The sequence below is a fragment of the Stegostoma tigrinum genome, chromosome 15 (assembly GCF_030684315.1).
Source record: "Stegostoma tigrinum isolate sSteTig4 chromosome 15, sSteTig4.hap1, whole genome shotgun sequence".
NCBI classification, from domain to species: domain Eukaryota; kingdom Metazoa; phylum Chordata; class Chondrichthyes; order Orectolobiformes; family Stegostomatidae; genus Stegostoma; species Stegostoma tigrinum.
In genome coordinates, this window is record NC_081368.1 from 14,993,828 (window position 1) to 15,017,334 (window position 23,507).

General features: G+C 41.3%; 1 protein-coding gene across 6 annotated transcripts in view; it reads right to left on the reverse strand.

Moving 5' to 3' along the window:
- Nucleotides 1–23,507, reverse strand: part of LOC125458849 (mastermind-like protein 2) — a 558,191-nt gene that overhangs the window by 142,889 nt on the left and 391,795 nt on the right. Inside the window, exon 1 of one of the 6 annotated variants that reach the window (XM_048544598.2) lies at nucleotides 19,589–19,917. The exons of 4 other annotated variants lie outside the window; for them this stretch is intronic. In XM_048544598.2, coding sequence (XP_048400555.1) covers nucleotides 19,589–19,642 — 54 coding nt within the window. In that variant the 5' untranslated portion in view covers nucleotides 19,643–19,917. Of the gene's footprint in view, nucleotides 1–9,516; nucleotides 9,574–19,588; nucleotides 19,918–23,507 lie in introns of those variants that run through there. One more of the 6 variants, XM_048544600.2, reaches the window with a different exon arrangement.

Sequence of the window (23,507 nt, forward strand, 5' to 3'; positions counted from 1 at the left end):
GAGTGCCCCCAGTAGGAAAGCAACAAATTACAGGCACCGTCAATGTAAAATGAAAATGCAAAGTGCTAGAGAAACTCAGCAGGTCTGGCAGCATCTGCAGGAAGAGAAACATGTGAACAACCAGGTTGCTGACCTACCGTCAAATCTGGGCAGTGTTGGAGATGGAATCAGATTTGAGCAAGACGTGGGTAGGGCAAAGGCAAAGGACATTCTGTGTTCGGGGTCAAGGCAGGAGAGGTAGAATGACAAAGAGAGGTGGTCTTACAGGGCTAATGGGAATAGTGATGAGGCAAGTGAAAGAAACAAAAGAAAGTGCCGAGAGCAGTGTGGCTTAGTCTGAACAGTTAAACCCAATGGTAAATTAAACCCCAAAACAGGCCCAAACCAATGCCTAATAGGCTACTGTCACTTGCCTCTCACCACCCCACAAATAGTTGCAAATTACAAGGTGTATCAAATGCAAGAACATGCTGGCAGATTGGCATGGCTCTCCATACATACAGGTGGTTGCTGATAAATATTGACCAGGGAGAACTCCCTGCTTTCTTTCAAAATAACGCCATGCGATCTCTTCATGTCCACCTGAGGGAGCAGAAGCGGTCGCACCTTACTCACCAGGCTGCACTGCACCTCCTCAGTTCTGCACTGGAGTGTCCTTCTAGATTAACCAGTTGAATGTGGGGTTCAAATCCAAAAACCTTCTAAACCAAGACACAATGCCCTTTGGGAGGGAATTTCTGGATTTTTGACCCAATGACATAGGGCAATATATTTCCAAGCTGGAATGGTGAGTGAATTTCAGTGGAGCCTGCAAATGGTGGTGGTCCCACATTTCAATAAGGTGGTGTCATGGACAGTGAAGAGGTTTACCTCAAATAACAACAGAACCTTGATCAGATGGGTGAATGGGCCAAGGACTGGCAGATGGAGTTTAATTTAGATAAATGTGAGGCGGTGCATTTGGAAAGGCAAATCAGTGCAGGACCTATACACTTAATGGTAAGGTCCTGGGGAGTGTTGCTGCACAAAGAGACCCTCGGAGTGCAGGTACATAGTTCCTTGAAAGTGGAGTCACAGATACCCAGGAGAGTGGAAGAAGACATTTGGTACGCTTGACTTTATTGGTCAGTGCATTGACCATCGGAGTTAGGAGATCGTATTGCAGCTGTACAGGACATTGGTTGGACCACTTTTGGAATATTGTGTTCAGTTCCAGAGTCCCTGCTATAGGAAAGATGTTGTGAAACTTGAAAAGGTTCAGAAATGATCTACAATGATATTGCCAGGGTTTGGAGGTTTTATGCTATAGATAGAGGCTGAATACGCAGGGGCTATTTTCCCTGGAGCGTTGGACACTGAGCAGTGACGTAATAGATGTTTATAAAGGCACGAGCGGCATAAATAGAGTGAATAGTCAAGGACTTTTCCCGAGGGTAGAGGAGTCCAAAACAAGAGAGCAGAGGCTTAATGTGAGAGGGGAAAGATTGAAAAGGGACCTAAGGAGCAACATTTTCATGCAGAGCGTGGTGCATGTATGGAATGAGCTGCCAGAGGAAGTGGTGAAGGCTGGTACATTTACAACATTTAACAGGCATCTGGATGGGTACATGAATAGGAAGGGTTTAGATGGAAATGGGCCAAATGCTGGCAAATGGGCCTAGGGGTCTGTTTCCGTGACTCTATGCGTGATTATTTCTCACTGAACCAAATCTGTCACCTGCAGTTAATAATTAAAAGCATAAGAAAGTGTAACAGTGTTTTCTTGCCTCAAACAAAAGTTTTGAAACACAAGGACCTGGTTAAAAATATGCAATTTATCTTAAATGGACTTATGGTAAATGAAATCAGCATTAATTACTCATATGTGCACGTGCCTGTCAAAATAGTCTTGTTATTAATCAACACTGAATTTCAAAAACCTCCCTGTCATTCAACTATCTGTGGACAATCTCAGAAACCAACAAAACAAAGCTGTCTTAAACATTCATTGGAATCAATTTACTGGAAGAAATTGAAGGTGCAACAGCGTTTTTTGAAATAAAAAAATAGCGAAAGTCAAACACCTGACTTGTAAAACCGACAAATAACAGATAATAAAATGGCTGATTCCAACTGATTTCCTGTACAAATAACAAACGTGTTGCTCCCTGGACATGATGGATGGAATGCAAAGAACTGAACGTGAACAAGATTAGAAGGCTTTGCGCCAATCATCTCGGCAGACAATCCAAACAGACATTTCCGACCATCTTAATTTAGATCTCCTGTGCCTTTTCTGGCTCCTGAATTTACCCCTATTAAATTAAATGGCTAGAAGTGGCTAACGAAAATCTGGGAACTCTCTTGCTTTAAAATGCCCAAGTTAATTGAAAACTTCAGTGTTGAGATTGCTAGAAGTTGTTAGGTGAGAATCCAGATGGGAAAATGAAGTTAAGATACAGATTTGTCACAATCTTACTGAAAGTCAGCCAGGCCCGAGAGGCCAAATACCTTTACTCCTAGAACGATGTAAGACCTAGAGAGAGATATTCCCCATCTTTAGTTTTTAGTTCTACGGCCATTAATCACTACTTGAAATGCACAGTTGATTATCAGATTTAAAAAGAGTGGCAAACCAAATCACAAGGATTAAAGCACATTTAATGGCGGCTACGTGTCGGAAAAAGAAAATTAGTTCCTCTGCAGGATTTTGTTTCATGGATCTTTCAGAGGAGACATAAACTGAGGTTCCTTCTGCCTTCTTAGGTGAACCATGCCACTATATTGATGAGTAGAGGAGTTATGGCTTGTGTGGGCCATTCTTTGTCCTTCAGTCATCATCACTGAAAGGAAACAGATTCTGTGTTCCTCATCACGTTGCTGCTTGTGGAATCTTGCTGTGTGCATGCTATGCTTCCTATATTAGTACAGTGATTACATTTCAAAAGCAATTCACGAGCTGCAAAATGTTTTGGAATGCCCTGAGACTGTGAAAGGCACTATATAAATGTAAATTTTGTCTTCCTAGTGGTGGTTTACAATCAAACTTACTAGCTTTTGGGAGCTATGTGCCCAGACACTGGAGTTTTGAACAGCTAAAGGCAATTAGAAGCACATAGGCTTTATGTGCAACATGCTGCTTATATGACATCATCCCTTTCACCAACAGTCATGGTCACTGGTATTTGAAGAGATGACAGTGAATCATAGCCAAATCTTGTCAAAAATAAGCTCGAGGGCCCTACCCAAGAAAATAACGATCGACAAACTGCAAACAGACCCTTTTGTTTCGGGTTCTGATGTTATGCTGTGAAGTATGTTTTTGAAACTGGCCTTTCAAAAAGCATAGAATATCTTAGGTGATAAAAAAAATTCCTCACCCTTCTCAATTTTTGCAGTCACAGAATCAGTTTGCATCAAGTGGTACGTCATTTTTTTCACCAATTATTCCAGTATTGGAATGTAAACACACTTTGAAAAGGTTGCAGATTCTTACAGTATGCAGGGGACTTGTTGCTCCTTGTAGTAGGGTTCAAGGGTATGAACCCAGTCTAAATTCAACAGGAAGATTTTTTTGTGGCAGTTAACGAACATGTGCAAGTTTCAAAACACATTTGGAACTCCAAAAGGTTAACCTGTTCTGTTTCAAACACGGGAGATGGAATTGGATCCAGCCACAAATTCTTCAGCATTGAACCCAAAAATCTTCACCTCTATTTTTCAAACATTTCGCAAAATTGGACAAACCACATTGGATTGTGAATCAGTGGGCTCAAAAATAAAGAATCTGACATCTGGTCTGAACTTCCATCATCATCAAAATGGCAAAACCATCAAAAATGTTTCACTTTTAAGATTCATGGAATGTTTAGGGATAGCCAAGGCATGTTTCAGTGCACCCAGAGTTCTTCAACAAAAGAAGGATTTGGCTGCAAGACTTTGATTTGATTGGAGTTGTATGCATTGGTTACATCATTTTTTTGGTATTAGGTAAACACTGTTGAGCCCAATTCAATTCCTTTAACTCCCCCTGGTCTCTGGATAAACTCGTGCTAGCAGTAGCTCTGCATTAACTTCAGTCTCTAGGTCTGTGCTGTTGTCCAACTAAATCATTCAGTAACACAAAGAACCAATTTTATACCTTTATGAGCAATGCTAGTCAAACAACAGCTTCTGAACCAGCAGTCATTAACGCTGAGGCCACGTTCCTTAAACAGTTAGTGATTTTTTTTGTCGTTTTTGAATGAACTCCATTAGCAGTTAATCATTTCAAACCACAGGTGTCAGACCATTCATTTGGACTAATGGGTTAGCAGGAATGTTTCAATAATAAGCACTCCTGGGTATACTTCCCCCATTTAACATTACATGAAATGTCAAGGCGTATAACACAAATGAGATAAAACAGGTACAGCGTAGTGATTGGGGGACACTGAGGGTTGGCATTTTGCAAGAATGATTAATAAAAGCAGGAAGGAAGAACTAAGGGAATTTACACCTTCGGCATGAATCCAGGACACCAATGCCCTGTCTCATCTTTGTAGCACTTGATTCTTATTTTTTTTACTTATGGTATCCTCAGACCATCGGCTTTGCTCCTTTTCTCCACAAAAAAACTTTATAGCATTTGTTAAAGAAGATACAAAACTTTGCAACATGAATGTAATGGTCTTAATATTTACAAAATACATTACATATTAGGTGTACAGCCCAAGGGTAAAATATTTCAACTGGAAAGTACCAAAGTGCAACTGAAATAATCTTTTCTCTATTCACCATGTTTTACTCTGAAGTGCCTCAATACCTTTAATCTTCACAATGTACATTTGTTGGAAGCATGCAGTACATGGAGTGTGGGATGGGATGGAAGAGTTAATTCATGATACTACATCATGGTGTAGTACAGTGTTAATGGGCTGTCCGGTCTCTTCCTCCTCATTGATGCTCTATGTTTTGTATTTCAGTAGGATGACAACCAGGGACGTTCTGCTATATGTAGTCTATTCACTATGTCCGTTCAATAGACAAGCACTGATGGTAAAAATGAATCCCACAATTTTGTGGTTCTGGAGAAGTGCTAGCTAAAACACAAAGCTATTCAATGAGTGTTAATGTCAACACTGTGATGACGTAAGGTAAAGGGATAATATTGGAAGTATTTTTACACTGACATGTTTACATTATAAAATACAATTCTCCAATGCTAACATCACTAGGACCCACTTGAGTGTTTTTTCATTACAAGACCACATTACTGCTCCAGGAACAAAAAACAAAACTAGATTCAGCAGAGGAAACAGAGTTACAGTCTGGATTACAGTCTTCTACAATCCAAGTGAAACAAATGCCAGTAGGAATGCATTTTTACAGCTTAACAGGAGAAGAAAATTCTGGAGGCTACTAGAAAAAAAGTATTGGTAAAAGAAGACAAAGAAAATGAGAGACAGACAGAAGGAGATAAATCAGATACTAAGACGTTGCTTGTATTCTATCCAGGGATTTTAAAAAGGCAATGCTATTTTAACTACATACAGTATCCATGCACCTTTCCACCCAAGAAATCCTCAGTACTATGACTGAATAACCCAAGTTATTGGTATTACAACAATTGCATTTTGCTGGAGTATGTTCCTATGACCTTCAATCTATAATGCAATAAGACTTCAGCCAAGGCAATGCTAATAAGAACCTGCTGCCCAGTTTCATATTGAAACAGCAGCACTTAGAAAGAATTTATTCACTGAATGACATTCAAACACTGACATCCAAACACAAACAGCACAAACAGAAAAGACTGCTGCATAAAATAGTAATTCTCTTGATTACATGATAACAGTAATTTTTTTCTTTTAAAAAGTAGTTAACGTAATATACTCCTGATAACTCCAGGTCTTGTTTGCACTAATTGTTCAATGATTTGAATTAAGCAGTGCAAACAGAACATCAGAAATTTAGTGCAAAAGTGGATCATTTGAACTGCGCAATACTGCTTAAGAATCAATAGGAACGTATGGTCCCTCCTTTCACAACCCTCAGCAGAATTTTCAAATTTTCCCCAAGGAATTAATCCAGTATTATAAAGTGAAAATTGGTTAAAATTCCTTCCCCCACCTCATTTTATAACACTGAGCATATTTTGTAGAAGTTTCAATTAAGTTTAATAAAATAAAAATGCTGGTCTAATGTTAACCACGTAACTATTGTCAATTATCACAAAAACTTGTTTGGTTCACTAAGGTTCTTTACAGAAGGAAATCTGCTGTCCTTACCTAGTCTGACCTATATGTGACTACAGACCCACAGTGATGTAGTTGGCCCTTAAAAGCCATCTGGGCAAATTGAGATGAGTAAGAAATTTTGACTCAGCCTGTGACACTAAAAGGAATGAATTTAAAAATGTCTGGAATTTGTGAATTTGTTTTGTGACATTAAAGCTTTAAGTAAATTGATGCCATTTCAAACACAAGACAGAAATTTAATTTGTTAAATTAGAATATGCCTAATTGTATTCAAAATTAGTTTTGGTTTTTCTCAGGTTGACAAGTTGTACTGACTAATTGTAGCTAAAAAAAGCGGCAAATCTCTCAGGTGGTATCTGCTAACTCAGAACCAGAATTATAATAGACCTCAGTTTGTCAGTGGTAGCACTTTCACCTCAAGGCAAAAAGTTATGAATTCAAATTCTATCCAAGCTAGCAGTGAGGGAGTGCTGCACTGGTGGGCTACTGTTCAGATATAATGTTCACTCAAGGTCCCCATAGGTCCTCTCAGTGCAAAAGGTCCCTCAGGATTTGGAACTGATCGTTATCACTTTGCTGGTTGTGGGACCTAGCTATGTACAAGTTGGTTGTCATTTTCCTTTACTCCAGCAGTGTGCACTCTTTAAGTTCAAATTGGCTGTGAAGCATTTTAGGACATTCTAAAAGGTGTTATGTTTTTGTGTCACCTACTAAACTCATGCAACAATTTTGTCTTTTGTTATGTACATGAACAGAATATGTAAAAAGAAGAGATTTCTATAATAAGTATATCTCTGGAAGCTGATTATTGTAACATTGAGTAAAGCCAATAGTCAGCCTTCCATGCATTTGGCTGCTAGAATATGGTTCATAAATGATTATGTTGACTTGCAACATGTCAGATGGACAGCTCAAAAGCACTCAACTTGGACGTGAGTCAAAAAACAGAATGCAGAAACTATTGTCTCTGAAAGCATAGTCCCTAAAAAAAACTAGACATCAGGCAGCCTACTTTCATGCTAAATGATGGGAAATTCCTCATGGGAAGTCCCAACCTCAGTGATACATCAGTTAGTGAGTGATGGCAGGCAGATCTATATTTATATAATAACTTTCACAACCCTAGGATATCCCAAAATGCTAAGCAAAGAATTATTTTGTCAAGTGTTGTAATTTTGGAAGAATGGAGGCCAATTTCCACACAGCAAGGTCGCACAAACACCAGTAAGATAAGTGGCTAGATAATTTGTTCAGTACTGCTCTTTGAGGGATAAATATTGGAACAAGGAGAACCCCCTGCTCGTTGTCAAATGGTGCCATAGGATTTTTTTTAGGGGCATCTGAAACATAACATTTTGTTTTATAGACAATAGACAATTTTGATCACTGCAATTGTATCCACAGTGAAATGACAATGGTCAAGATACTAAAAGCATCAATATAACACGGTTTATTTGACCAGTTAGCAAATTATATATTGTTTCAAACTGATAGCTGAACAAACACACAGAAGCATTTTCCAATTAAATCCACAATCCCACCCCCTGCCTTAAATGACTCTATGGCATTGCAGGGATGAAAGAAAATGAGCTGAGTGTGAAACAAGGCATTTAAAAATGGGTTGGTCACTGAAAGATGCTGGATCAGGAAACAAAGGCACTTTTATTGCAACCACTACATCACAGAGAAGTGAAGCAGAGAAAACAATAACAGCGTTCAGCTTTGTTTCAGTTTACAAAGAAAGCACAGTTTGTGCAAGGCTGGCTTCAAGACAGAGTACCAGTTTTGTCACACACAAAAAGACACACACAGAAAATCTGAATCTCTGCCAGACTCTGCTAAGTATATAAAATTAAGAGCTGCTAAATAAAACAATATTTTCATTTCCTCCCTTTAAGAAGCACCTGCTACACTGAAATTAACCTTTTTTGAAAGGATCCATTAAAGACAGGCACTAATGGATCACTCTTACTGATCAACCAAGCTACATTTATTGCTAAAACAGATTCACTGACACAATTATAGATCTACTTTGGTCATGCTCTTGTGGGGCTGGATGTGACTGGTTGCTTCCCTCCGTAAAGCACAACATATTTAAATCAAATAAAAACAGGAATATTGTTGAAATAATCATCTGAATCCACACGATTACAGATTTCACACATTGAAATTAAATTCAAAAGCAGACACAGCACTGGAAACAGTTTGAGCATTGCATAGCTTTTAAAAAATGTCCATGCGTATGGATAAAATTTCCTCAAATCAAATAAACATGCTCATAGTCATCACAACTTGATCATTTTACATTCTGTCATGTTTAACAAAACATCACAGTACACAGCCATTCTCTTCATTCAGTCATTAGTAATTTAAACAGAATAGAATTGCTGTTTTGCCTGTGAAAAAATGTGGAGCAGCTTAGAACATTTAGAGGAAAGGAGCTCCCTCATTTTGATAGGTCTAATGTAACACACTGCAATTCAGCTGAACAGTTACCAGAGTGACTCAAGGAGAGGTGTTTATATTGAGTAGTTTTAAAACAGTTAGAGGTCCAACACATCAGCCTGACAGCCGTCTAAGAAAGTATTAAATACAGGGGTCGCAGTAAAGTACTAAATAATATGAAGAAAGACAAAAGTCATCTCCACAAAGGTTTCAGATGGCAGGATGGAAAGTTAAAAGTTAACCAAATGCTTTAAATTCCAGGAGCTTCCTCAGCTAATTTTTTCCCAGATGTGCCAAGCCGGTTTGTCTAATAAAGCCAGGAATCACTGTAAAGCTCATTGATGGTGGAGGCCCAAGGCAGTAACACAAATTTGTCTAAATTGTTTTTCATGCAAATTTACAAAATTGTTACAAGCTTTCGGTAGACCAGCTTCTGTCAGTTCCACACCTCCTTCATAACAAAGCCATTGATTAGATCTGGCTGGTATTTCCCACACTTCAATCAGCCTTCCTGTACTGAAAATCCATTTACATTTCAAAATAAGCAAAAGCATCTTCAACACACACTACCAACGCAGAAATCTTCTCAATAATTAAATTGCACATGGACAGCCGGAGTTATGTGCCGAGCCTTTCGTAACTTAAGTCACTTGAATGAAAAAGGATATGCGTTACAGTTTTAAAATATTTCAGCGCTTGGAGCTTGATATCAGCTAAATGAATTGGTCTTTGTTCGAGATTGATTTCCACATTTGAGAGAACCAAGGAAAATTCTCTTAAGTGTGGTACAACCTGATTCAGTAGTGGCTGGATTGCACTCCTTGTAGTCTAAGTATAGAGACGAATTACTCACAATCCTCAAATTCAGAGGCATTACTTTAGGCGTGTTTGGAACGTCTGGTTTTCCAGTTTTAAGTTAACAGTGTTGAGGCGATATGAACGATCGGAAGAGGGACTACAGCGTCTCCAATTAAATACACTCTGCATTGCATTCAATATTTATCGGCATGACGTTTCTAAGGAGCTGTGTTTTCCAATTAAAGGCGATGGAACAACAGCGCTGCCCAATCCCCTTTCTGATTGTATATTTCCACACAATGCACTCTCGCAGTCTGCAACAGCCTGCGGGGACAAGACCGAAGTAGGTCAGCACAGGCTGTAATTTGCACGAAAAGATCCCATTAGACAGCCTTCTGGGGGAAAGCAGAAATGCAGAGAACTGACAGTGTAAGTGACACATAACAAACAGCCGTAAGTTGTCTCCACCACATTCCCCTTCTCATCCTCGAAATACGCAGAGAACCAGTCCTCCAATTTCAACGCGTATCAGCATCTTCAGTCTCCTCCCTTTTTAGTGACAATCAGGTTTAACTTGCCACTAGCCAAGGCAGCTAGATGCCAGCGGTGGCTTTGTTTGGCTACAATTTACATGCACTCTATTTGAATACAGAGCATCACATTTAGTGTCAGCTTGCCCTACCCGCTCCTTCCTGTTGGGCCGAATTGTTAGAATTCTTCGTTGCCCAGTTGAAACCTTGATGGATTTATGGCAGATGTGGTACTTGTTAGCCTAACAGAAGGGCATGGATAGCACAAATCCTCAGGACTTGGAGTCCCTTTTATCAGGTGGAAAGGCCACACAGCTGTTCATTGCACCTCGTAGCAATATTTCTCCAGCGCTTGCCTGGCTGCCTTCCTCAGTCAAAGCTTATCCCATCCCCTGCTCCACGCACTCACCCGCCCCAACTGCAGAGTGAGTAAACTGAGCAGATACAATGAGCAGATATGCTGGAGGCTGATAAAACCTGTCTCGAAGTGGAGGGGAGAAATGTGGAGGGGGGTGGGGGTGGTGGGTTATTATTTAGGGTCGCTTACAGCTCCGCCTCTCCACATGGCAAGCAATTTATTATCCACTGTGCCCTTCTGTAGGGAAAATAGATGTGATGTCTTTGTTCCGTGTAATGTGTATAACCGAACTCGAAAATGGGGGGCGGGGGCGGAATCTGGCAATGAAGCCTGAAGGGCAAGACTTGTAGATTCTTTCAGCACCAACAGATCGGAATTGGGATGCGCGGGTTTTTATTTTCACAACAGTAACTGGGAACTGCAAATCAGTCAGTTCCACATAACCAGGGTTTACACAAACTCGCTTGTAACCTGCTTGCAAATTGCTTCAAATAAATTGACCTTTAAAAGATTTAGCAGATTATCTGCATCCTTGACATTTGATCTCTTTGTACTCATTTCTAAGTTGGAAGGAGAGTTTGCAGAATGTAATTCTAAACACATGCCTTTGAGAATCCATTCACTTTTTTTGTTTAAAAAAAGATCAAGGTCTTTTTTTTTAGAAAAAGAAAACTGATGCTGACATAATGAACACACGAAGAGGGTCTTTCTAACTCTAGTACAGTACTTTGAGCAGAACATTTAAATGCTTTGACATTTTTCAGTTTAGTAACGAGCCTTAATTTCGATTTGTACTTTGAAATCCCAGCAATGTAACAAAGGAGGAAGATCTCTTCCATCAAAATAATGCAATATGGTTATGACAACATTGAGATATGTTACCCCCCACCACCCCCCACCCTCTCCATCCCAACCCGTGCCAGACTGGGCCACATGTGACACAGTAAAATGGGAGGAAACTCGACAGATACTACAGGGACAGATCAGGCCGCGGTAATGGGCTTTTTGCATCTGGGGAAACGAACAATGTGGAATGGCAATTCGAATTTATTGGAACCTTATGCTCCTCTCGCTGCTTCAGTCCTGTTGGTAAATAAAATGACATGGAACGAGTGACTATTAAGTTGCTGCGTACACTCCCAAATTGTTAGGTTAGAGTTCGGTATCTAAGGATTATTTTTGTGTGTGCCACAAACATTAGAAATGTCAATAAATTGAAAACTTCTGTCGGACAGATTTTCGTTGAAGCAATGTTCCTCTCTAAGTGAAATCAGACGGTCATGTATAAACCACAAATCAACTGGAACAGGTGAATTTTCAATCTAGGCATTTACGCTTTTCCAGTGTTTTTTTTCAGATGGGATCGTGGGAGGGGAGGGAGGGAGGAGGCGGCAACAAAGCCGGAAGAGAGTAAAAATGTTTAGTTCGTAAGATAAATTACAGCACGCCAACATTTCTTTGCTTCTTCCCAACCAATCGTACCGTGCAAACTGGGAAATTCGAGAACTCTAATCAAAACAGTCCCAGCCGCTCTGCCTTTTCCTTTTCAAAGGACATTGTTCACTGTCTGATCTGGTCGGCAAGTGAGAGAGAAAACCTTCGGCGGCAAGATTCAACAAGACGACATTGCCTCAAGTGTTAGTGACAAATTCATCATGGAACTTCCTTTCTGACCATTGATTGCTGTTCTTTATGCAAACGGGGTTGGGAGGTGGGGCGGGGGGAAGACTTGTGCAGTTAAGCACAGATGCAGGTACACTTGGGAATGTGCTTGGCACCACTGCTACATTTTCCTGTACATATCACATGCCATTGAACTGCAGGCAGGGCGCAGGTCAACTCACACCTTTTTTTTACAGCTATTGTGTCAAATAAAAACAGAGAAAGTAGGAGGCCCCAAAAGGCAATATTCTTGTGTTGATTAAATCCGTGATTCTTCCGATATGGTTTATATCAACATGGCTGGCCAAACAATGGACTGCAAGGGAATTTTATTTCCTCCCAAATCGCTTCAACTAAACAAATCTAATCGAAGAAATGGGATTGGGTGAAGAATTCTACAAAACCATGAAGTCTGGTAAGACAGAAAAAACAAGGACCAAGGAGGTCCTCAAGTTTGACCTGGATTTGTGTCAGGGGTTGAAATACCTGCTGATTATTTCCAATATCTTCACAAATTACAAGCATAGAAATATTAAGGACTGCACACCGTTTCATGTCTGTCTTCCAGGACAAAGACAATCCGTTCTTAACCGTTAGCACACAGTGTACCTTTCCAATATGACATCTCCTGTTAATCAGCAGAACTTCCAAGAGCCATTCTCAACTAATTATCTTCAAGAAAACCTACTGCTCTGAACACACAGCGTGCTTATGCCTGTAATTCAATTAGCAGACTGTTAATAGGGAGATGGCACTAGTAATAGGTTCAAGGTAAGTATAGTAAGCGTTTGACCTAGAAATATGATAGGGAGCGCGTGTACAAATTATTTTCTAAAAAAAAATCAGAAACAGTCTTGTTTTTCCCTAAATTTAAAAAAAAGCAAAAAACTTGGGGCCACAGTTAGGAATAATTTTTTAAAAACTGAAAAATTACACTAACAATCTAATCACCTCCAATGCAGTACTTATATACAGACAAATCTGTATTAGCAAATCATGGACAAAATGAGCGATGCTATTCAAACAACGTGAGGATAAATGGGAGGAACTTCACTCTTGGTTTGCTTTTAAAATACCAGAATTTTTTTGGAAACAATATGCATGTGCATAGTTTGAGAGGTTTCTTGAGCCAATCCCAACAAACTCTCATGCTGTCCTGTAGATCCTATTACTAATGTAACTCGAGTAATAGAAATTAAAGTTGCCGTTGTCTTCTCAGACTGTGGGGCCATTCTCTCATTGGAGGGGTGGTTTAAGTTGCGGATCATCTTACTTCAGGTGAGGGAAGATGTTAATAAGGAGAGTCCTTCCCGTCATCCAAAGCGGGAATTGAACCCAAACAACAGGCATCACAATATCACAAACCACTGGCCCAGCCAAGTCAGCCAACCGACCCCCACTCAGCTATTTCTGGTTTAAAGAAAATACAAATGATCTTGTTGGCATGTTGCCTGAAAAGAAATGCACTGGAGGCTGTTCGATTGGGACAATGTTCACAACAAAGCAAGACTCACGCGAAGGTCAGCCCAGTAAGCCCTGCAAATGGCAGCCAGAATTCAAACAAAAATGAAGAATTTCAAAAGTATTTCCTGAAGCAAATGCACCTCCGTGCCGTGTAACAAGGATGCTAACCTGACCTTTAATAACTCAGAGTAGTAAAAGGAAGTGGGTCAAAAGGTGGCGGGGCAGAATGTTTGCAAATCCAATTTTCGGGCTTGGGAGCCCGAAATAATCCTCAAGTTCCACAACAATTTATCGTGTCATTAAGTGGCTGGTTCAGAGCTGGTGTTCGAAGTCAGAAGCATCAAACAGCAGCTCTGTGCCTGGCAAAATGCAGTAGGCTGTGACTATGCTCCTAAGGGGAAAAAAAATCCTGCACTTCAACAGTGCTACCAAGGTTACCTTTGAGTGACAGAGGGACCGGTTTATTGTAGTGATCCATAGTAACCAGTCCCAGATCATCGATCATTTCTCTTCCTAGCCAGTGACATGTGGCTTTGTCTTATGCATGCTCTCAGTATTCCATTTCCCGAAACACCTAGTCTTTCTGCTCTGATCAAGCTGTCTTCTAATTATACTCAGCAAAGATGATTATTCATTCAAAATTAGAGAATTACCAGTTAAGTTAAATGACACCAGTTAAACAAGACAAATGGGTGACTTCTCATGCCTGTACCTGATACATTTCAATCCTCGCACTCTCTGTTACATTCAAAAAAAACAACCAACCAAGCCCGATTACCATTTGTTGAGAAGCACTGAGACACTGGGATCTGCCTCCGAGTGTACACCTGACAAGACGAGGTAGACTGGAATGTCATTTGCCGTCCTCTCATTCAACAACAACCCGCAAGGGTACAGGCGCTGATTCAGGCAGGCAGTTTGGGCTCAACATAACTCCGCTGAAATATACGAATATCAATGCCTTCGGGGTTCAATAGGACTGCACAGAAGGAATGACACAGAAACAGGTCATTCAGCACAGTAGCTCAAGCCGGTGTTTATGGTCCACATCATCCTGCTCACGTATTTATTCATTTCACCCTATCAGCATACCTTTTTCAATCCTTTTCTCCCTCATGTGGCTACCTAGATTCCCGTTAAAAGCCTCAAAGTCACTTGTGTGCATGTGGTAGTGAATTCCTCATTCTCACCATTCTCCAGGTAATAGTGTTTCCTCTGAATTTCCTGTTGGATTGAGTAATGGCTGGTATTTACACCTTTGGAATTGGTCTCCACAAAGTTCACACAGGCTATAAGCTCAATCGCAGAACAGTTTGTAAATGTGTGACTTGTATTTTGGTTTCGTTTTCATGAATAAAGGGATAATGGGGGCCACTTGAGATGAATGTGGCTACATCAATCAGTGTTAACCAAACTACCTCACTCTACCTTTTTGTAAACGTAACACTTAAAATTTCCCTGCACAAGTCCCAGTTGAAACTATTTTGACTCCACTGCTGTGTTGAAATGATTTCCTGACACATTGTACTTACAACCATTTGCAGAATATTTCTGACTATCAGTTTGAAAGTTCAGGGGCTCAACATACTGATGGGACACTTTGGAGTGAAAACATTCACAAATTAATTTACAGAAAATGTAATGACTTTTACAGGTCTATAAACAACTGCATGACATTACCAGGATCACTGTAATCCCTTGTCTGTCTAGACGCCTGTAAAATGCCTTGGACTTTATGACAAACATCGCTTTTTACATTGCAAGTCTAATTTTATTTCTTAGTATTCACACCAACTAAATTTAATCTCAGCCAATTTTCAAGTAGCAACTAGCTCCCAAAGCAGGGCATTAGATAGATAGCATCACATTACTGCTTGGCTTGTACAGGGGTAGGGGAGGAAATGTTCTGTACCAAGTTAGGGGCTCTTAGAATGCAAAAAATTAATTAAATAAAATTTTAAAAATAATTAATAAATAAACAATTAATCACATGGGTACCATTTCAGGCCCAAGTGAAGTCTTTTGCAAAACTGCCAAGCTATTAAGTAAAGCACCAAGTAACAATGAGGTCACCCATGCCTAGGATGGAATAGATTCTTTGAGTGGGTTGTCATCACATATTACCCATGCTGGAGTCCAGTTATCTGCTGTTAGGCAGCAATTTGCTAGAATCCAAAGTTTGTTTCAAAGAAAGCTCTTTGTTACAATTTAGTGTTTATGTAAAGAAAGAATGGACTTCATAAAGATCTTTTCACAGCCTCTTGATGTCCCAAAATACTTTACAACAAATTAAGTACTTCAGAAGTGTAGACATATGTTGTAATATAGGAAACTGGTCAGCCAGCCTTGCACACAGCAAAAAAAAATGCCCACAATCAGTAATGTATTAATCAGTGGATAATACTTTAGTGATGTAGTTTGAATGCATCAAGAACTCCCAGGTCCTTGACTGAACTTTTCCACACATTCAAGGGATAGAGGGGGCTTCAAGTTTAACGTCTCATAGAAACAACCACGTCAGTCTGGAATATCTATTTATATCTGTCCCTCAGACAGTGCAACACTACAGTGTCAGTCTGGAGTACCTGTTCATATCTGTCTCTCGGACACAGCATCACTACAGAATCAGTCTTTACTACGTGTTCATATCGCTCAAGCCCAATGGAGTTCACAACTGTCTTACTCAGGCGAATACTACCATCTGTGCTTGTACATGGAATGAATGTATTCTCTAGTCTAGAGCCAATAGGTATATTGGCACTGCTGACACTGTAGTAGAGCACTGTCTGAGGGGCAGATATGAACAGGTAGTCCAGGTACTCATCTATTGTTAGACTAGTGATGATTAGTGGATTGGAGAGGTTCCCATGAGACCAATTTCAGAGAATGCCAGTGTACCGGTGTATTGTGTGAAGACAGCCCTCTCAATAAGCAAGCGGCGCGGCGTCTTCCTGCCAGTTATGACAATGAACCTATTTGTCGCGAGTGTATAATGTACATTAATTTGGCGCGCTTTAATGTTGCAAGACGCCTTCACAGGAAAAAATTATCACCAAAATCTAGAATCTTCCCACAGGTAAAGCTTTTCAGAGGCACGTTACCACTGTCGGTAAAAGCAAAGCAAAAAGCAGTAACACCGAATAGGTTACTCGTGTAGAGAAAACGATACATTTGAAGACAGGCCTCTGCAGTACCCAAGGCAAGAGAGGTGAAAGCAACACATCATGGTTGACCAAAACATGAGAATGTATCTTAAACCGCACACATTCTAGATCCCGTCTGAAACATCATAATAATGCCTTAATGACAGTTTACAAATGACTGCTCTTCGACCAGACGCCGTGGTACAATTCGTACCGGCTCTTGCAAGGGGCTGAAGCCACAGTTGAGATTTCGTCAATAAAAATACCGACTGCGCGATCATATCTGCGCGGAGAGCGAGGATCTGCTGGGCTTTAAATGGGGCAATTCGAGAAGTGACACAAACAAGGGGAAACATTGACACTGTCAGACACTGACTCGAGTACACTGGAGACACACTTCCGCCTAAAGCCTTTGGAAGATCAGTGACGTTTCCAACCCACACAGCTCTGCCGTGCACGTCAGCAGGAAAACATTACTTAAAAAAAATAAAAGTCATGCTTCCTAAATTGGAGTTGCGTTCAGTCAGTGCATCGTTATTTCCTACGCATGGGTCCAGAGCCCGGGCTGACTCTACCCTGAGTGCGGCCGATATTCACCCGATTCCCGGCCGCCACCCTTCAATGGAACTTCAGATGTTCCATGTGATGGCAGGAAACAGTTGCCCAGCTCGGTTCACGGCAAAGCTAGTCTCCTCTCCAGTTCGGGGTCCATATGGTGCAGAGAGCGGGTCAGATGCTTAATGTAAAGCTAGAATGATGCAGGAGATGTAACTCACAGACAGAGAGAGACCGAAAGCATCCTTTCTTTAAAATATTAATCCGGAATGTAACTCCCTTCCACACAACACAACCCCCCCTCCCTGTAACCAGCCTTTTCGATAGGCCTACATCTCTCAGTACTCCAGATTCAGACACTTAAAACCCACCCACTTTAAAAACACAACAGCGTGAAGTGCCCCCAGCATTAGCCAGTCGGTGATATGAAATATCAGCAAATTCAGATTGCATTATGTGCTTCTCAGTACATTTCACCGGCCCTCTTAACACCCAGACGGCGTTCTTTAATATATATACACACGCACAAAAATCAGCTTTGAAATGAAGACAAGAAAAAAAATTGGAATTAGCCTCCAAACAAACATCAAAGACCTCACTCTCGGTCCTAGGGCTGTGATTCAAAACATGTCAGTAGCCAAGAATATGTTTTTAAAAGGGTGATGGAGGAGGGGAGAGGGAGCATGTTTTGAAACACTGCCTCGGGTTTCTCTGACCCCCCCGCCCAACCCCCTTCAGCTCTGAGCTCCCATTCTGCTCGGTTTCCTGGGAGCCGGAGTAAACGTGACGTATATTCAAGGCTTCTGCACGGAAACCGCGCAAAAAAAAGCCCACCGTCACCTCGCTAAATGAATGTGTACACTTCTGCAACTTTAATCTGGGTGACTCAGTATTCCGTGGCTCCCAGAGTGCAGGCAATTTGCAAACTTCATTATCATAAACCCAGCCCCACACTGGCACCAGGAGGCCGCCACCGTCCGCTCACAAAATGCTGCTCGGTGTAACAAGGGGACGATTTTGTGTTTGTGTGTGTCCTCCTGCTCCCAATCCACAAGTTTCGGAAGATTTAAACATGGCCCGGCTCCCTCCCACCCCCCCCCCCCCGCCCTCTCAGGCCAACCCTCTTTGGTTACACACAAAAAAAATCAGTGCTAAAATGTTACAAACGAGAACCAATGGAAAACAAGCACTGGCCGGTTTCTATTAAAAAAACACATCTGTAACAATGATTCTCTTGTGTGAAAATGAGAAATCAAACCGAAATTAATCCAGTGGTTCAGAATGATCTTCCATCACGTCCTTATCCAACTTTACAACCCCAGATTAACGGGCCAATTCAAACACACACACACACACACATATTTTCTTGCTTAAAAAGACCAAGTGCAGACGATCCATAATACACAACAAGAAAGCAAAACACCGCTGCAGTTTGACAACAAAAACGCACCCCTTTCGAGTGCGAGTGCGCGCGCCAGGAAATTTAAAATTAACTAGAAGCCCTCGTTCCTTTAAAAAGATATTTAAACCTTCTTGGTCGGTTCTCCCAGGTAACCTCCCCGCCTCAGACACTGATGACACCCCACTGCTAACGAGAGACAAAGAGGGGTTTATTGCTGGCTCCTTCAAAATCATCCACATTTTCAAAAAAATAAAGGGGCAAAAGAATCTCCGGCCACTACACGTCCACAAACAAGAGAGGGATTGAGAGGTTGAGTGACTGAGCCAGGGCGACACAAAAGCAATGTTTATAGAAGAGAGTTTATTGCTAGTTTCAAAAATAATAAAATCCTCTTTAATCCCTGCGCAGCCATTCCTAATCCTAGATAAACCAGCCTGCAGTTTCTCTCCGACCCCCCACCCACTCCCCCCCTTCTTGAATCGGAAGCTGCTAACAGATTATTAATTACACAGATAAACTACAAGGTGCCAGACGCCGAGATGGATCACAATAGACAAAAACAGGAAATATATTTATACAGACACACACACATATCTTTCGCAACATTTAGCGATTGTTCATCCAGCTCTACACCTTGTTATTTAGCGATTGCCACTGGAGAGAGTGCCCCCCAGGGGGAAATGATGCTGGACGAACCTATTGAGACTTCACTGCTTATTTTAAAAAAATCACACGAACGACAAACTCCCTCATTCTAGATTAATTCCGGTTATCCTCGCCGCGATGCTGCTTTCTAAAGGGATTTTGTTTAGCCGCTCTCAGCTCCTACTATTCTTCGGAAATTTCCAACTAAGAACCTACACAGGATCACTCTCTCTCTCTCTCTCTCTCTCTCCGCTGATTCTCTTTCTTTCAGTCTTTAAGTTGGCCTTAGCAGCAGACAAGCCCGTGCGGAAGATTCCGTCCCTTTATTTTTCGGAAAAAATAAAAAGCCAAGTTGGGGTTGTACTTACCGAGATGTGCTGCTCCATGCGAGGTGCTTCAACCCGCTGAGAGACCAGCAGCATCTTGCAATATTCGCTCCGGCTTAAAATCCACTTAGCACAAGAGTAACGGAATACTGCTACTGCCCTGCTCAAGTCTCAGACAAGTTCATTCCACGGCTTGTTACGCTGAGCGAGCAGCTGCTGGTAATTCTGTGTGTCTCACTCACTCACTCTCTCTCTCCCCCTGAATCGTGGGCCGACTACATTAACATCAGCCCACAGCTTCCTGAGTAGCAGGCGGATCTGAGCACTCAGCTCGGTCTCGATAGGGCAGCTCCGACACCGCGTCAAGGAGGGAGGCCGGCACCAGGGAGATCGCAAAGGGGAGGGCAGAGGGAAAGAATGGATGTTCGCCACTGAGTTTCACAAGACAGTCTCCTTGAAAAGCACTCTGGGCAAAGTAGTCCTGCGAAGGAGCGTAAGGGAGAGGCGGGAATGAACCATAAGAGTCATAGAGCCGCACAGCATCGACACAGACCCTTCGGTCCATCCTGTCCATGCCGACCAGACATCTAATCTAGCCCCACTTGCCAGCATTTAGCCCCTATCCCTCTAAACCCTTCCTGTTCATATACCCAATGCACACATGCTTTTTAAATGTTGTAATTGTAAGCCTCCACCACTCCCTCTGGCAGCTTATTCCACACACACACCCGTGAAAAAAAGTTGCCCCTCAGATCCCTTTCAAATCTTTCCCCTCTGGTTTTGGATACCTCAGCCATGGGGAAATGACTTTTGACTGTTTGCCCTATCCATGCCCCTCATGATCAAAAGTCAGGAGGAAAATTCCAAAGGGCTGGATCAGGCTGCGAACCGTGGACGGGGCAGGAAAGGACGACCTTCATTTGCATAGCGCCTTTCACAAGTAGTACGGTGGCTGATAAGTCACTGATGGATGCCAGAAAGGCAGCAACCAGTTTGTGCACAACAGGATGCCCCTGACAGGAGTAATGGCGAATGCTGGGTAGTATGTTTTGGAGGATTATATACTGGCCAAGACACCATCATTGATTTATTACAGAACAGAAAGAGGCCATTCAGTTCATTGTGTCTGTGCTGGCTCTGAAGGATCAATTCACCTCAAGCCACCTTTCCTCTGTAATTTCCCCCCCTTGTCAAATAGTAATCCAATTCCCTCATTGACCCCACTTCTATCATACAGGCAATGCATACCAGACCCAAACCACTCACTGTGTGAAGAAGATTTTCCCTGTGTTGCTGAAATACCTTGAGCACGTGCCCTCTGATCCACAATCCTTCCACCAACGGGAACTGCTTGTTCTGATCTACCTTCCATGGTGATCAATAATGGTTTAAATAGCTGAAATAAAAACTGAAAGTAGTGGAGAAACTCAGCAAGTCTGGTAGCATCTGGGGCAAAAAAAGTTAACATTTTGAGTTGGATTTAACTCTTCAAAATTATATCAAAACATCATTATTAGGGGTGTTAGTGCACCCTAGCCCCATGGTACCCACTGGCCTTTAGGGGCTCCTATTATGTCAGTGAATCCCTCATGCCCACCTTCAAAACACACCCAAGTGCATTCTGCCATGCTCCCTATTCAAATCCTCTGTTATTTTAAATATCTCTGTCAAATACCTTTTTAATCTTCTTCTAAGAATACCAGGTCCCGCTTCTCCAATCTATCTTCCTGAAGTTCCTCACCCTTACAACCAAGGGTCTTTTTGCATTCTCTCCTTCCAAAGTGTATTGCCCAGGACTGGAAATAATATTCTAGTTGAGGTCAATTCAGTGATTTCCACAGTTTTAAAATAAATTCCTTGCTTTTGTACTCTGTGCACCTGCTGATAAAGCTCAGGATACTGTCTTCTTTATTAAACATACTTTCAATTTGCCCTGCCACCTTCAATAAAAGCAAAATACTGTAGATGCTGGGAATCTGAAACAAACACAGCGGAGTCTAACAAGTCTGGCAGCATCTGTGATGAGAGAAAGAAAGTTAGCATTTCCAGTCTGCTTCGAATTCCACCTTCAGTGATCCATGTACATAAATCTTCTGGACTTGCTTCAAAATTTAACACTTTAATTTATATTGTTTCTTGGCATTTCTCCTTCTAAGATCAATCATTTCACATTTCTCTATGTGAAATTTCATCTGCCACTTGTCCACCAAATCCACCAACCCTTCTGTGAATTTTGAAGTTCCACACTATCCTCCTCCATGGTTGATAACATGGTTCATATCATCTGCAAAACTAGCACAGTAATTGTGTCCTTAAACTAAAGGTCAAGGTAGTACGAACATAAGAAATGGAAACTGCAGGAGGCCAGTCAACGTCTAAACCTTGTTCCACTGTTGATTAAGATCATGGCTGATCTGGTTGTGGTTTTAACTCCGTCTTCCCATCTGTCCCCCTTTATCATTGACTCCCTTGTCAATCCAAAGTCTGTCTCACTCAGCCTTGAATTCACTTGATGATGCAGTCCCCATTACTTTTGGGAATGAAACATCCACTGCTCATCAAATTCACAATGCAAGAAATTCCTCCTCATCATCATCATAAATGGGAAGACTGTGGATGGACACTTTGCCCACCTTTTGTAGATTCCACCACAAGGAGAAACAACCTGTCAGCGTCAGACTTGTCAAGCCTGGGCAACATCTTAAAAGTTTCAATGCGATCACTCTTCATGCTTTTAAACTCTGTAGGGCTCACCTGTTCAACTTTCCACATAAGACAAACACTTTAATCCAAGCATAGTTTAGTGAGGTTATCTGAGCTGTTTCTAGTGTCAGTATATCTCTCCTTCAATAAAGTGTCCAAAACTGTATATCCTTCTCCAGGTGTAGTCTCACCAGTGCAGAATTGTGGCAAGACTTCCCTACTTCTATAATCCATTTCCCCTTGCAACGAAGGCTATCATCCTATTTTCCTTCCAAAGTACTTGTTGAACCCGTATACTGACGTTTTGTGATTCATGTACAAGGACACTTAGTTCCTTCTGCCCTGCAGCGTTCTGCAGATTCTCTCTTTTCAAATAACGTTCTGCTTTTCTATTCTGCCAGAATGGATAACCCCACATTTCCCCACATTATATTCCACCAGTCAATTCTCTCTTCATTTACTCACTCAACCCATGTCCCTAATCAGATTCTTAGTATTGTCCTCATAGCTCACTTTCCTACCCGTCTTTGTATCATCAACAGTGCAATTGGTCCTGTCATCCAAGTCATTAATATAAATCAAGAGTAGTTAAAGACCTAGGGTTATCCCTAATACAGTACATTTGCTGGAGTTTGTCATCCTGAAAATATCCCATTTATCCCAACTCTTTGTGTCCCATTAGTTAGGAGTCCTCTATCCATACTAATGTAGTCCTGTGACACCATAAGCTTATACCTTATGAAGAACTCTAGTAAATTTGTCAAACATTGTTTCATTAATATATCAGGAAGAGAATGGATTCTAACATTGATCTCTGGAGATCTCAGTATAAACCTTGCTTCAGATCAAGCAATAACCATTTACCACTACAGGCTGTTTGCACAATATGCAATCCATGTTCCTACCTTCCATAAGCCCTAACTTTACTGTCAAGTAGCAACTTACTAAATGCCTTTTGGAAGTCCATGTAGATTATATCAACAGCATGATGCACATGAAGAATATTTCCCCAACTTTTCTTGGTGAGAGTGTCATGGAACCATTTTTGTACGCTTGAGATGGCAGACAACAGCATTGGTTTATGATCTTATGTGAAAGATGGCATGTGTAGCCACGTGGTACCATTACTTACTCCAGCACATTCCACCCACCACCCACCCAATACTGCACTGGAGTGTCAGTCTAGATTTTTATGTCCATCTCTATTGAATAAGACTTAAACCGACAAATTTACTTCAAGGTGAAGTTAGCCTAGTGC